Source organism: Entelurus aequoreus, linkage group LG08 (assembly GCF_033978785.1).
Source record: "Entelurus aequoreus isolate RoL-2023_Sb linkage group LG08, RoL_Eaeq_v1.1, whole genome shotgun sequence".
In the NCBI taxonomy this organism is placed as follows: domain Eukaryota; kingdom Metazoa; phylum Chordata; class Actinopteri; order Syngnathiformes; family Syngnathidae; genus Entelurus; species Entelurus aequoreus.
In genome coordinates this window covers 24,226,852-24,243,931 of record NC_084738.1, presented here as the reverse complement: position 1 = coordinate 24,243,931, position 17,080 = coordinate 24,226,852, and the positions used below count along the sequence as shown (strand labels likewise).

General features: G+C 38.6%; 1 protein-coding gene across 1 annotated transcript in view; it reads right to left on the bottom strand.

The window, feature by feature from the left end:
• Nucleotides 1-4,483, bottom strand: part of cyth3a (cytohesin 3a) — a 61,759-nt gene extending 57,276 nt beyond the window's left edge. Inside the window, exon 1 of the mRNA XM_062056075.1 lies at nt 4,187-4,483. Coding sequence (XP_061912059.1) covers nt 4,187-4,205 — 19 coding nt within the window. The 5' untranslated portion in view covers nt 4,206-4,483. The remainder of the gene's footprint in view (nt 1-4,186) is intronic.
• Nucleotides 4,484-17,080: the final 12,597 nt, after the last annotated feature.

Sequence of the window (17,080 nt, the reverse complement as noted above, 5' to 3'; positions counted from 1 at the left end):
TGCTCATTCTTTCTATGCGAAAGGAGGGTTTTGTTATGAAAACGTGGAGACCCTATATGAACGCCTCTTCATACAAAAGTCATACATTGATACATGTTTCTCAAATATCAGTGTCATAAACAGGCTCTAGGGCGGGGGTCAGCAACCCGCGACTCTTAAGCGCAGCCCTAGTGGCTCCCTGGACCTCTTTCAGAGATGTGTGAAAATGGAAAAAGATAATGAAAAAAATTTTTTTTTGTTTTTATATATTTTCTGTAGGAGAACAAACATGACACAAACCTTCCTAATTGTTAGAAATCCCACTGTTTATATTAAACATGCTTCACTGATGAGAGTATTTGGCAAGCACCGTTTTGTCCAACTATTTTCAGGGATCTTTGAACTTATCGTAGTTTGTTTACATGTACAACTTTCTCCGACGCTGCCACATAAAGACGTGTTTTATGCCAATCCTTCTTTGTCTCATTTTGTCCACCAAACGTTTTATGCTGTGCGTTAATGCACAAAGGTGAGCTTTGTTGATTTTATTGATTTGCTGGAGTGCTTATCAAGCATATTTGGTCAATCCATGACTGCAAGCTAATTGATGCTAACATGCTATTTAGGCTCGCTGTATGTACTGTATATATTGCATCATTATGCCTCGTTTGTAGGTATATTTGAGCTCATTTAATGTCCTTTACTTATGCCCTCTGTGTATTTAATTTATATTTGCATGTATCATGACACATTATCTGTATGTAATATTGGCTGCATTTCTGATAGTTGTTTGTGTGTCATGTTGTTCCAGACCACAGCAAATGTTACGCAGCTTGCAAAGCCTGCCGTTTCCTTAAACTTGGACACACATCTAAACCTTTTGGCCATTCTGAGCCAGTAATTTCCAGAAGTTATCTCATCCTGTGAGAAGCCTTCATTTTACTAATGATTTCCATGGTTGCAAAAATGTGTAAAAAAAGAATTCAAATACAATATTTCTGTTAATGAAGATTTGCGTCAGCCTTTGATAGTAGGCTAATATATACACATTATGTGTTGGCTTCATTATAACACTTATATAAAACTTTTAATTTTTTGCGGCTCCATTCTTCTTTTGTATTGTTGGTCCATTATGCCTCTTTCAACGTTTTGGGTTGCTGACCCCTGCTCTAGGGACACATTGCTGTTATTACCTTGTTAAAAAGCGACCTTTGCATTAAATGGGGCCTTTTAAAGCTCTACTTCTTATTCATTTACATAGGCAAGAAAAGTATCTGTGTGATGTCACATAAATATTAACACTTTTGACAGTGTCAATCATTACTAAACATTATTTTATATGACCAATATTTTTGTACATATATCATGTGAAAACATACAGAATGACTAGCAACTATAGCAAAAGTCTCACACTTTTCTGTAAGTATTCAAGTAAGCCAGGAGTGTCAAACTATTTTTTGGCTCAGGGGCCGCATGAACGACAATCTACTCCCACGTGGGCTGGTTGGGTAAAATCATGGCATAATCACTTAAAAATACAACTACGACAACTTCAGATTGTTTTCTTTGTTTTACTTTGGCCCAAACTAGAATAAGGACATTCTGAAAATGTACATATCACAAATAATCCTCTTGACAAAACACTTCAAGTTAGTAAAAAATTCTGAGGAAAAAAATTATTGCAGTTTCAAAAACACCATCAAGAACACAATGAAATTACACTTATTCTGTGTTTCTACAAACCAATTGAACTTTAAGTCTCAGACCATCTATGATTGAACAAAAACAAAATGAAGCATCAATAAAAACGCTTCTATGTATCAACCACCTCATTTGTCATTTGCATTGTTGACTTTCTTTAAATTTGCACAGAAGAAAATATTTTTCACAGGCCTATATCAGTGCCTCATGCAGCATTTTAAGTGAGGTTACCAATTGTTTATTGTACTCCTGTTTGTTTTACGTTGGGTCGAGTGGGAGGAGTCGCAGCCCCGCTTTACCGTGTACCTCTTGCTTAGTGTACTTGCTTGCCCCGATATAAACCATTTGCTTGCCTAACAGAATTGCTATTGCGACATCCAATGGACACTTTTAGAACAGCAGTTTCTGTAATTGTGTGAATGCTCCAAAACATTCACAGACATGGTTTTCTACACCAAAATTCATCTATTTATTATTATTATTATTAGTATTATTATTCTCCAGATTTTGGCACGCTCTACCTTCCACATTTTTTATCCAAATCCAACCGTTCCAACTTCAAACTGTTCAGCCCTTAACAAATTTCAAAAATTCCCAGATTTCCTAGAATTCCAGGTTTTCCAGGACATTTTTCCCATTGGAAATTAAATGGCCATTTTTCAAACTTCCACCATTGCCACATTTTTCCACCAATTCCAACCATTCCACCTTCAACACATTCCACCATTCTGGACATTCAAACTACTTTTTTTCCAAGTTAAAAAAAATTCCAGGATTTTCCAGAATTCCTGGTTTTCCAAAGCCCTATTATCACCCTTTTTTCTGGCGACTACTCCTCCCACATTTTTCAACCCACTTCAACTGTTCCACCGTCAAACATTCCTCTTAATTAAAACAAAAAATAAAGTTGTTTTTTAAACTGGAAAAATTCCCGGTTTTCCAGAAATTCCAGAAATTCTGTAATACCATTTCTCAATTCAACACGTTACTAATTCAACATTTCTTGACCGATTTGAAAAATTCCAACACCAACCATTTCAAGTCATTCAGACCATTTAAGTTGTTTATCTTTTTTTTTTTAATCTCGCTTTTCCCGAAATTCCCAATTTTGGGGGAAATTCCCATTTAAATCAATGGGACATTCTTCCAGAATTCCCACATTTTTCATCTGATTTAAACTGTTCCAGCTTCAAAATATTCAGCCTGTTCAGGAATTGTGTGCCTTCAACAATTCTAAAAAAAAATTCCAGGATTTCAGTTCAACTTCAGCATTGGAGCATTCACACGCAATTTCTTCAGGAATTGCCTCCATCCATCCATCCATTTTCTACCGCTTGTCCCTTTTGGGGTCGCGGGGGGTGCTTGAGCCTATCTCAGCTGCATTCGGGCGGAAGGTGGGGTACACCCTGGACAAATTGCCACCTCATCACAGGGCCAACACAGATAGACAGACAACATTCACACACTAGGGCCAATTTTAGTGTTGCCAATCAACCTACTCATCTAGTTTAAAAACGCAGCTCAATTTTACACTTGGCAAACTCATCTCCGTGATTCGGTGTTGTGCCGGATAATGCACCCCCGCCGTAGAATGCACCCTCTGACGGGCCACAGTTAAGTCTGTACATAAAAATGGGAGTTTTTAATTGAAAATAACTTCTTTTATTCTGTTTTACATCGACAACTGTCAGTGCATCCTCCACATCTCAAAAAAATGAAAAAAAAAAAAATTGTTGATATGTAAAAATAAGTTATAGGAATGCAAACTAAAGGCCAAGTAGGATATGCAAAACAATTTTAAGGAAACATAGGAGTTTAAGCATAGACAATAAATAAATAAATAACCACAGATTGTGGAATGTCTACATGTTACAAATAAATTAAAGGAAAATTAGGAAAAATGTACACACACTAAAAGAGGGGGGGGGCACACTGTACACTATTTGCCCAAAATAAGAAAACATTATGCATTGATTGTGCATTTCACACCCCATAAATAAGTGCGCTCCTGTCAGGGGGTGCATTCTACGGCGGGGGTGCATTATCCGGCACAACACCGGCCCGCGGGCCGCATGTTTGACATCCCTGAAGTAAGCTCTGGTGTCTCTGGATTTCATCACATTGGTGACTTTACAGGGGAATGAAGCTTGTCTGGCTGCCATCCCATTTATCTTATCAATTCCCACCATGCAGTTTGCAGACTTCAAATACAAGATTGTGGGAGAGAAGATTGAGGCTTCAAACAGACGCAAGGGAAAATCTGACTTACTTAAGAAAGTGTGTGTGTGTGTGTGTGTGTGTGTGTGTGTGTGTGTGTGTGTGTGTGTGTGTGTGTGTGTGTGTGTGTGTGTGTGTGTGTGTGTGTGTGTGTGTGTGTGTGTGTGTGTGTGTGTGTGTGTGCATAAAAAGTGCTTTATTTTTAACTGCCCTGATGCAGACGTACAGTGTAGCGTCCATCCACGCCAGGAAGCTGGTGTGTAAAAAAAAAAAGGAAACACGTCCTTACCGTGATTGTCTTCATCCATGTTGATTGTAGCGGTTTCAGGGCAGTCCTGCACAAGGTGTGTCCGAATGAAATTAATATTTTTTCTTTTTCCTGCTTGTCGTTGACACGCCGGTGTGCGAGCCTGACAGGCGTCTATCGCTGGCTGGAGAGGAAGCAGATGATGGCGAAATAAAAGGTGCGGACGGGAGCAAAAGTGGCGTCAATACCGCCCGGAAATAATAATGAGATCCTTAATTGTTGAGATGTGATGTGTGAAATTGAAGCGTGAGTCCGCGATCAGACTGTTGTGCCGCTCAGTGATTCATCCTCTGCGAGTCTGTCCACATTCGCTTCGCTGCAACCGCCGCTACGTCACTAAGCCCCGCCCCGCCAAACAATGGACACACGCGCACACGCGCGCATTCCCTGCTTAACGGCGTGAGGACGAGCTTGTCGTGGCAAATAATATTGTTCGTCAAGATAAATCTCATTTAACTTTTAGTATTCCAAAATAAAATCACCTGATAACGCGACGTGAGGTGTTTCTAATTGTAGCTGCTGACAGAAGCAACATGTATATTTGTTATATCATTTCATGGTTGGTGAGAATAAATAAATACAATGCATAAATTTAAGTTGGTATTGTAGACATAATGTGATTAAAAAGGTATTTCTGTGGGTTACTTCATGCAAGTTTATGTTAACTTTATTTTTGTTACAAACCCATGTAAATTGGAGGGGAATGTATTTTTTGTTCCGGTTTGGTGGGGAGGGACAATGCACCCCCACCGCAGAATGCACCCCCTGACGGGCCACAGTTAAGTCTATACATAAAAATGGGAGTTTTTAATTGAAAATAACTTGTTTTATTTAGTTTTACATCGACAACTGCATCCTCCACATCTCAAAAAATTTAAAAAAAAAAAAATTGTCACGGAATTAAGGAAGCAGCATTAAACAAGTTTTTTTTTTATTGAACAACAAACATACATTTATAATTTATAAATGTATGTTTGTTGTTCAATAAAAAAAAAATTGTTGTTTAATGGGATGTCCGATAGTGGCTTTTTGCCGATATCCGATATTCTGATAGTGTCCAAATCTTAATTACCGATACCGATATCAACCAATACCGATATATACAGTCGTGGAATTAACACATTATTATGCCTAATTTGTCAACCAGGTATGGTGAAGATAAAGTCCTTTTTTTAATAAATTAATAAAATAAAATAAGATAAATAAATTAAAAACATTTTCTTGAATAAAAAAGAAAGTAAAACAATATACAAACAGTTACATAGAAACTAGTAATTAATGAAAATGAGTCAAATTAACTGTTAAAGGTTAGTACTGTTAGTGGACCAGCAGCACGCACAATCATGTGTGCTTACGGACTGTATCCCTTGCAGACTGTATTGATATATATTGATATATAATGTAAGAACCAGAATATTAATAACAGAAAGAAACAACCCTTTTGTGTGAATTAGTGTAAATGAGGGAGGGAGGTTTTTTGGGTTGGTGCATTAATTGTAAGTGTATCTTGTGTTTTTTATGTTGATTTAAAAAAAAATTTTTTTAAAAATGATACCGATAATAAAAAAAAAAACGATACCGATAATTTCCGATATTACATTTTAAAGCATTTATCGGCCGATATTATCGGACATTTCTATTTATAACCTCATTAAAAAGCCACCTTTGCATTATATGGGGCCTTTTAAAGCTCTACTTCTTATTCATAGGCAAGAAAAGTATCTGTGTGATGCCACATAAATATTAATACTTTTGACAGTGTCAATCATTACTAAACATTATTTTATATGACCGATTTTTTTAGTACATATATCATGTGAAAACATACAGAATGACTAGCAACTATAGCAAATGTCTCACACTTTTCTGTAAGTATTCAAGTAAGCCAGGGGTGTCAAACTCATTTTAGCTCAGGGGCCGCATGGACGACAATCTACTCCCACGTGGGCTGGTTGGTTAAAATCATGGCATAATAACTTAAAAATACAACTACGACAACTTCCGATTGTTTTCTTTGTTTTGCTTTGGCCCAAAATAGTACAAACCCCGTTTCCATATGAGTTGGGAAATTGTGTTAGATGTAAATATAAACGGAATACAATGATTTGCAAATCCTTTTCAACCCATATTCAATTGAATGCACTACAAAGACAGGATATTTGATGTTCAAACTCATAAACTTTGGGGGTTTTTTCAAATAATAATTAACTTAGAATTTCATGGCTGCAACACGTGCCAAAGTAGTTGGGAAAGGGCATGTTCACCACTATGTTACATGGCCTTTCCTTTTAACAACACTCAGTAAACCTTTTAGGAACTGAGGAGACACATTTTTTAAGCTTCTCAGGTGGAATTCTTTCCCATTCTTGCTTGATGTACAGCTTAAGTTGTTCAACAGTCCGGGGGTCTCCGTTGTGCTATTTTAGGCTTCTTAATGCGCCACACATTTTCAATGGGAGACAGGTCTGGACTACAGGCAGGCCAGTCTAGTACCCGCACTCTTTTATTATGAAGCCACGTTGATGTAACACGTGGCTTGGCAATGTCTTGCTGAAATGAGCAGGGGCGTCCATGGTAACGTTGCTTGGATGGCAACATATGTTGCTCCAAAACCTGTATGTACCTTTCAGCATTAATGGCGCCTTCACAGATGTGTAAGATACCCATGTCTTGGGCACTAATACACCCCCATACCATCACAGATGCTGGCTTTTCAACTTTGCGCCTATAACAATCCGGATGGTTCTTTTCCTCTTTGGTCCGGAGGACACAACGTCAACAGTTTCCAAAAACAATTTGAAATGTGGACTCGTCAGACCACAGAACACTTTTCCACTTTGTATCAGTCCATCTTCGATGAGCTCAGGCCCAGCGAAGCCGACAGCGTTTCTGGGTGTTGATAAACGGTTTTCGCCTTGCATAGGAGAGTTCTAACTTGCACTTACAGATGTAGCGACCAACTGTAGTTACTGACAGTGGTTTTCTGAAGTGTTCCTGAGCCCATGTGGTGATATCCTTTACACACTAATGTCGCTTGTTGATGCAGTACAGCCTGAGGGATCGAAGGTCACAGTCTTAGCTCCTTACGTGCAGTGATTTCTCCAGATGCTCTGAACCCTTTGATCATATTACGGACCGTACATGGTAAAATCCCTAAATTCCTTGCAATAGCTGGTTGAGAAAGTTTTTTCTTAAACTGTTCAACAATTTGCTCACGCATTTGTTGACAAAGTGGTGACCCTCGCCCCATCCTTGTTTGGGAATGACTGAGCATTTCATGGAATCTACTTTTATACCCAATCATGGCACCCACCTGTTCTCAATTTGCTTGTTCACCTGTGGGATGTTCCAAATAAGTGTTTGATGAGCATTCCTCAATTTTATCAGTATATATTGCCACCTTTGCCACCCAACTTCTTTGTTACGTGTTGCTGGCATCAAATTCTAAAGTTAATGATTGCACACAAAAAAAAAGTTTATCAGTTTGAACATCAAATATGTTGTCTTTGTAGCATATTCAACTGAATTTGGGTTGAAAATGATTTGCAAATCATTGTATTCCGTTTATATTTACATCTAACACAGTTTCCCAACTCATATGGAAACGTGAAAATGTACATATCACAAATAATCCTCTTGACAAAACACTTCAAGTTAGTAGAAAATTCTGAGGAAAAATGTTTTTGTTACAAACCCATGTAAATTGGAGGGTAATGTATTTTTTTGTTCCAGTTTGGTCACATTGTTGGGGGGCACAATTAATATGTGACGGAATTAAGGAAGCAGCCTGAGACAACAATTATTTTTTTTATTGAACAACAAACATACATTTGTAATGCACACAAAAGTCAAGGCACTTTCAACATAACCAACAATCTACACATCAGGTTGGTTGAGCAAATCACGACATCGGCCTGGTCAGTAAGGAGTGCAAATGTGTGGAACTCAGTACCTGAGGAGGTTAAACTGGTCACAACTTACAAGGCCTTCACAAAAAAATGGAAAATGTGGCTTATCAACGCCTACAGCTGGCAGCACTAAAATATGAGCCTGGTTTGATGATAAGATAAATGTTATGTTGTATCTTATTTTTTTATCATATTGTATATGTATTATGTCCTTTTTTTTTCTTTATCTCTCTCTTTCTTTTGTTTTTCTTTAAAATTGTAATTTTAATGCTTTTTTTACATCATGGCCAGGGGACCACAGATGAAAACTAGCCTTCTGGCTAATTCTGGCTTTTTTAACCACGTGTAGTCATGTGTTTTATGAAATGGCATTGTCCCCTTTGAAATAAACTAATTTAATCTAATCAACATGTCAAAGAAAGAAAACAAAAGCAAATACAGATGAGTATTAAATATTAATAACAATACAAAATATGGGGGGAAAAAAGACAAAAAGGGCTACCTAAATCACTTTAAATATATGAGGGCAGTTTTAGTGAAATGATATTTTCCGGGCACAGTTCATAGACAATATATCGTGAAGGAGTTTACAAAAGTTGAGCTAAGGAAAATAAGGACAAGATATATTACAAACCCAATTCTTCCCAAAATTAAAGAAATACAATTTAAAATGATTAATGCTGGAATATACCCTTCAAATGGTTTTTTTGAAACTTAAATTTAACTTGGATGTTGATGGCTGTTATATCTGTGGAGCTGTAGAGGATGTCAATCATTTGTTTGTGGAATGTGAGAGTGTACATGTGTTTTGGGAGGAGATTAGAGATTGGCTGAGAAACAAGGAGATGTCCTCATTCACTATAGAAGAGATCAACTTTGGTATTTTTATAAACGACTGTAACATCGAAACATTATTATGCTTCAGGCACAATTTTTTCTACATAAATATTGATTTATGAAAGTAAGGCCTACATTTTCTAATTGGCTTAATGGTTTACAATTATCAATCAAATCTTGGAGGATGATTAAGAGTACAAAAGCCCTTAAATTGATATCTTTGTTAAAAGCATGAGATAAATGATCGGTATAGGTTGGAGTTCAAATCCCAGCCGAGTCATACCAAAGACTATAAAAATGGGACCCATAACCTCCCTGCTTGGCACTCAGCAACAAAGGGTTGGAGTTGGGGGTTAAATCACCAAAATGATTCCCGGGCGCGGCGCCGCTGCTGCCCACTGCTCCCCACTGCTCCCCAAGGGGATGGGACAAATGCAGAGGACAAATTTCACCACATCTAGTGTGTGTGTGACAATCATTGGTACTTTAATCTTTAATCTTTTTAATTAGTGTTTGATGTGGAAGATGTTAATGGAGTCTCGGATTGAAAATAAACTTTATTCCCTTGGAGTTTATGAGGCCAATGAGGTATGATTATTTCTGATATGTATGTGAAATCAGTGTGTTTTCTTTTTTTGGATGTCAGACTAATAGTAAGTTCTGTTTGCTTATTTTATTAGTTCTGACGTCATTATATTTGGCATCGTTGGTAACGTGAAGAAGGCGTGGCAGAAATAAATGTCTGTGAGCAAAACGAACGACTTGAGCCTCGATTAAGACCTCGGAGGGAGTAACACTAATATTTTGCTTTTACCGACAAAAATTAGTCCACTCCTCAGGTTCAACCAACCCTTTTTATTACAGTATATATTCTCAAGGGAAAATACCATAGAAATGAAACATATGTCATTTTAGAATAGTCATGAGGTGTACAGCTTGCAAAGCCGTTTAGATGTATACTCCACACAACAACAAAACAACACACAACCATTATTCAGTCCGTCCAGGAATTTGCGATGTTGCAATCGCGCCAATTAACGCAAATTCAAGAAATCTCTGCGAATTACGCACGGCCTCACAACTTTCCCAACAGGCACAAGACATTGATACAATGCTGATTATACATGCATGTTCCTTAAAACGGACTTTGAAACATTGTTGCAAAATAGTTGTTTTTGTAAATTGAGACAACGTTGATGTCCAACGTTGGATCCACATTGTTAGTTGGCCAAATGACCAAATTTCAAAGGTCAAACCAATGCCACAACCTGACATTGAAGAAATGTCATCAAAAAGTATGTTGTTTCAACGTTGTATTTGTGTTGTAAAATATTAGTTGGGATATGACCAAATTTCAATGGTCAAATCAACGTCATAACCCAACATTGATTAAACGTTGTCAAAAAGCATGTTGTTTAAACAATATGTTTGAGTTGCTCAACGTCAGGACCTAATTCAACAAGTTCTCAATGTTGTTTTAATGTCTTGTGCCTGCTACGTTGTCGAATGGCTCTAACTTCCCCGCACATTTTTGCCAATTAAATCACGTCAACTGTCCATAATCCAAACATATTAATTTGTTATTAATTAGAAACAATAAGAAGCAGGAACAACAATGTTATGGATTGATGACTGAAACTTTATTGTAATTGCACTTTAAGAAGTACAATGTAAATACATTTTCAGTGCAAACCCATCCCTTATCAAACATATAGTTGGGTAGACAGAACAGGAACACTGATCGGGTATCCACGGGAACGGCACCCTGTAAAAATGGTAGGAAAAATATGGTAAACATGAGGGGAAGAAGAAAATAATAAAGCATACCTCCAACTCCTATGGAGGGGAGAGGGGGCTTAGTTGGGGACCAGGAAAAAACCTCGAGCACATACAGTATACAATACATATTACAACATACAACTTGAGACTCATGCCGTGTTTTCATGCCGATACCTACTGTGCGGAGTTGTAGCCACAAGTTACATTCATGGACAGTCCCATCATAATGTGTTTATGAGCCCATATGGGCAAACAGATCTATTTGTGGTGGCCCAAATTTATTTGTGGCAGCCCGCACACTGATATGTAAAAAGTGGTCAAAATGCACAATAGCGCTTCTTTGAGCCACTCAGGTGTGGAAAAACACTGTTCATTTGTATTAAAGCTACAGAAACACAAAACAGTAAGTTCTTAGTCGGGCTTACTAAACACATGTTTAAACTGTCTAAATTCCACACACTTCAAAGTCACTATTCTGCAGTCCCGCCAGGAATTTCCGATATAGCGGTCAATTCAAGCAAACTCAACTGATCTCTGCAAATGATGATATATATTTATTTAAGCTTCATTTATCCAAGGTAAGGAAACACACTATTTACAAAGACATGTGCATGTTAGAGATGTTGACGTGTGATGATAATCTCTCATCGTCTCTCATTTACCAACAAAACTTTTTGCCATAAATCTCTCTCAACAGTTCACATAAATATTCTTAATGTGTAGTGCTGGGGTAAATTTGCTGCAACATTAATGAATGTTTTGAAGCGTAAAATAAATATGGAGAATGTCCTCAACTTGTGCATGACAGAACAGACAAAGGACGGTAAGGAAGCCTTTGGTTGTGTTTCTTTTTGTAATTATAATAAGTCAACAGGTATAAAAGAAAGGGCATCTCTATCCTCCTTCAAAACCGCAATAAAAGTTCACCTCCAGGCAGCTACAACCCTAAACTAACACCCTCCCCGGATTGCTAATAATCAAATGTAAACAATCAAATGCAGATACTTTTTCTTTTTCTTATGCCTTCTGATCTCTCTCTCTCTCTCTCTCTCTCTCTCTCTCTCTCTCTCTCTCTCTCTCTCTCTCTCTCTCTCTATGTCCACTACTTGATGTCCATACCCCCCCCCCTCCACACCCCTGATTGTAAATAATGTAAATAATTCAATGTGATTATCTTGTGTGATGACTGTATTATGATGATAGTATATATGATAGTATATACCTGTATCATGAATCAATTTAAGTGGACCCCGACTTAAACAAGTTGAAAAACTTATTCGGGTGTTACCATTTAGTGGTCAATTGTACGGAATATGTACTTCACTGTGCAACCTACTAATAAAAGTCTCAATCAATCAATCACTACTATTATTAGTAGTGATTAATTAAAAAAGTACAGTGATTTGACCACAAGCTTTGAGAATATTGAGAAAACAAGTAAAACATCAGTATTTGTTTTTCTTTGTTGAAATTCTGTGCTTTTTGAGTTTAGTGTTATGTTTGAGGGTTATTTGGTGTGTTTTCTGATTATGTTGCTCTTATTCTATTGTTGTATTTTTGTATTGGTATTTTCCTGCTATTTTTTTCTCTTTCTGATCTGTCATTTTCTGGTTGCCAGATCACAGGGAATCTGGGGAAGGTAGCAACTGGCAACACCAATGTGTACCAAGGAAATTGTGACTGGCCTACAGTCAAGCATGGTGGTGGCAGCCTCATGGTCTGCGGTTGCATGAGTGCTGCTGGCACTGTTGAGCTGCGGTTCATTGAAGGAAATGTGAATTAAAGGATGTGACATTCTGAATCATTCTATTAACAACCTGACCAGCTCCAGTGAATTTCATGCCCATGGTCGGATTGAGCACAATTTGGAAATGGTAGCCTTAATAAAGTTGATGGATGTTTGACAAACTTCAGCTTCCTCAGCAAGGCACATGTCATCTTGGAAGTGTGTATGGGCTCCTTACGTAGAATCACTGCCATGTTGTCTATACTTTGTCGAGGGTGGGGGTCATGAATGTCTTGTGGATTTCGTGTTTCCCTCAATGAACTGTAGCTCCCCAGAGCCAGCAGCACTCTTGCAGCCACCATCCTGCTTGACTGCAGGCAAGACATGATTATCTTGGCGCTCACTTGTGTTGCCTGCAGCTATTTACATTGTAATAACTGTCATTTTCAGAGTACAGTAAATGTGTACCACTCTCCAAGCTGTACATTGACTACTTTAAAGTAAATACAAGTTTCATGTCAATAGTATTGACTCTTGAGAAAATATTAGAGGTGTACTAGCTTTTGTGGGATACTGAGTATATACAAAACCCAAAACCAGTGAAGTTGGTATGTTGTGTAATTCGTAAATAAAAACAGAATACAATGATTTGCAAATCCTTTTCAACTTATATTCAATTGAATATACAGCAAAGACAAGATATTTAATGTTCGAACTGAGAAACATATATTTTTTTGCAAATAATCATTAACTTAGAATTTAATGGCAGCAACACATTGCAAAAAAGTTGGCACAGGGGCATTTTTACCACTGTGTTACATGACCTTTCCTTTTAACAACACTCAGTAAACATTTGGGAAGTGAGGAGACCAATTTTTGAAACTTTTCAGGTGGAATTCTTTCCCAATCTTGCTTGATGTGCACTTTAAGTTGTTCAACAGTCCGGGGTCTCCGTTGTGGTATTTTACGCTTCATAATGCGCCACACATTTTCAATGGGAGACGGGTCTGGACTACAGGCAGGCCAGTCTAGTACCCACACTCTTTTACTACGAAGCCACGCTGTTGTAACACGTGGCTTGGCATTGTCTTGCTGAAATAAGCAGGGGCGTCCATAATAACATTGCTTGGATGGCAACATATCAATCAATCAATCAATCAATGTTTATTTATATAGCCCTAAATCACAAGTGTCTCAAAGGGCTGTACAAGCCACAACGACATCCTCGGTACAGAGCCCACATACGGGGAAGGAAAACTCACCCCAGTGGGACGTCAATGTGAATGACTATGAGAAACCTTGGAGAGGACCGCATATGTGGGTAACCCCCCCCCCTCTAGGGGAGACCGAAAGCAATGGATGTCGAGTGGGTCTGACATAATATTGTGAAAGTCCAACACATCAGCGAGAGTCCAGTCCATAGTGGGGCCAGCAGGAACCATCCCGAGTGGAGACGGGTCAGCAGCGATGAGATGTCCCCATCTGATGAACAGGCTAGCGGTCCACCCCGGGTTTGGAGCAGAGTAGAAAAGAAAAGAAAAGAAAAGAAACGGCAGATCAACTGGTCTAAACAGGGAGTCTATTTAAAGGCTAGAGTATACAAATGAGTTTTAAGATGAGACTTAAATGCTTCTACTGAGGTAGCATCTCTAACTTTTACCGGGAGGGCATTCCATAGTATTGGAGCCCGAATAGAAAACGCTCTATAGCCCGCAGACTTTTTTTGGGCTCTGGGAATCACTAATAAGCCGGAGTTCTTTGAACGCAGATTTCTTGCCGGGACATATGGTACAATACAATCGTCAAGATAGGCAGGAGCTTGACCGTGTAGTATTTTATACGTAAGTAGTAAAACCTTAAAGTCGCATCTTAGGTGCACAGGAAGCCAGTGCAAGTGAGCCAGTATAGGCGTAATATGATCAAACTTTCTTGTTTTTGTCAAAAGTCTAGCAGCCGCATTTTGTACCATCTGTAATCTTTTAATGCTAGACATAGGGAGGCCCGAAAATAAAACGTTACAGTAATCGAGACGAGATGTAACGAACGCATGGATAATGATCTCAGCATCGCTTGTGGACAAAATGGGACGTATTTAGCGATATTACGGAGATGAAAGAAGGCCGTTTTAGTAACACTCTTAATGTGCGACTCAAACGAGAGAGTTGGGTCGAAGATAATACCCAGATTCTTTACCGAGTCACCTTGTTTAATTGTTTGGTTGTCAAATGTTAAGGTGGTATTTTTAAATAGATGTCGGTGTTGAGCAGGACCGATAATCAGCATTTCCGTTTTCTTAGCGTTGAGTTGCAAAAAGTTAGCGGACATCCATTGTTTAATTTCATTAAGACACGCCTCCAGCTGACTACAATCCGGCGTGTTGGTCAGCTTTAGGGGCATGTAGAGTTGGGTGTCATCAGCATAACAGTGAAAGCTAACACCGTATTTGCATATGTTGCTCCAAAACCTGTATGTACCTTTCAGCATTAATGGTGCCTTCACAGATGTGTAAGTTACCCATGCCTTGGGCACTATTACACCCCCAGATGCTGGCTTTTGAACTTTGCGCCTATAACAACCTGGATGGTTCTTTTCCTCTTTGTTCCGGAGGACACAACGTCCACAGTCTCCAAAAATAATTTGAAACGTGGACTCTTCAGAACACTTTTACACTTTACATCAGTCCATCTTAGATGAGCTCGGGCCTAGCGAAGCCGGCTGTGTTTCTGGGTGTTGTTGATAAAAGGCTTTGGCTTTGCATAGTAGAGTTTTAACTTGCACTTACAGATGTAGCGACGAACTGTAGTTTTTGACAGTGGTTTTCTGAAGTGTTCTGATATCTTTTACACACTGATGTCGCTTGTTGATGCAGTGCCGCCTGAGGGATCGAAGGTCTCTGGTTTAGCCGTGCAGTAATTTCTCCAGATTCTCTAAACCTTTTGATGATATTACGGACCATAGGTGGTGAAATCCCTAAATTCCTTGCAATAGCTCGTTGAGAAATGTTATTTTTACACTATTCGACAATTTGCTCACGCATTTGTTCACAAAGTGGTGACCCTGTGAATGACTGAGCATTTCATGGAAGCTGCTTTTATACCCAATCATGGCACCAAACTTGTTCCCAATTAGCCTGTTCAACTGTGGGATGTTCCAAATAAGTGTTTGATGAGCATTCCTCAACTTTCTAAGTTTTTTTTGCCACTTGTGCCAGCTTTTTTTAAACATGTTGCAGGCGTCAAATTCCAAATGAGCTAATAATTGCCAAAAATAACAAAGTTTTCCAGTTCAAACGTTAAGTATTCAATTGAATCATTGTATGTGTGTGAATGGGTGAATGTGGAAATACTGTCAAAGCGCTTTGAGTACCTTGAAGGTAGAAAAGCGCCATACAAGTATAACCCATTTATCATTTATCATATTATTTTTTTATTTATGATTTACACAACGTGCCAACTTCACTGGTTTTGGGTTTTATAGATTAACACACCTACTGTACACTGAACCCGAGTGACGCAGGTGACGTCCCTTTCTCTCACTTTCTTCCGCCGTGCCCAGCGGTGGGTAGCGCGAGCACAATGAGTCCTCAGCCTCACCCCTTTCCTGTGCTCTCAGCAGTCTGGTGTTAAGTCCGGCCTTTGGTGAATACACAGCCACTGATGGGATCTTTCTGGGAAAAAACAAGCTGAGTCACAAGCTCACTTGGGCAGGGACATCACAGGAAGTAGTGCTCTAAATGTCATCATGTGCCTGCATCATTATCAGTGGGGATGTGTCACCAAGAAGCCCATTTATCTATCTATCTGTCATACTCTATTATATGCATATTATAATCTTCCTTCCTCCATAGTTTTTTTCCATTTCATGCAAAAGCATAATGTGTTTTGCACATCCAGAACATTTGCAGCATGTGACTTTATAATTCCTCCATGCATATACTCTCTGGGAAACCTAACACTGTCGGTTTCATAGGCGACACTCACGGGGTTAGGTTATCATTCCACGTCCGGAGCGCCACAGGAAAATGTCCCTGTTTCCAGTACTAGAATAAATGTGATAAATCTGCTCAGTGTACGCATGTGTTTATATAAATATCTTGTGAGAGTCAAACTGAGAACATTGTGCACGAGAGTCTAAATGTGAGAGTCATTTATAAAGTTTTGGACTCATAACTAGGGATGGGTACCTACCCTCTCACTGATACAGTACCAATCCTGGTACCTGGGAATCAATACTGTGTTAAAATGTGTTAATAAATGTTAATTGTTAAAAAAAAATCTAAATTGCTTTTATTTACCTTTTAACACTAAGCTGTTCTATCCAGTTGTTACTTTGCTCACTTGCACGCACCAGCTGTTTGATTGTAATGTGCATGTTAGTTGTAGTTTGATTACCAAATGTGGATGTGTCAAATCACATGCCTATGGCAAATTCAATGTAAAAAAGAAAAGAAAAGTGGAGCTGTACTGTACTTTAAAGCGCTTTCTAATTGCTTCGTTTGTGTGAAAAAGTACAAGATTACCTATCAGGGCAGTCCGACTGAGTCCGCTCTGAGTGCTTGACTGCTTGTTTCCCAGCCAAATGCCTCAGCCGGTGCCAAATTTGCAACCGAATGTGACGTCACGTGCA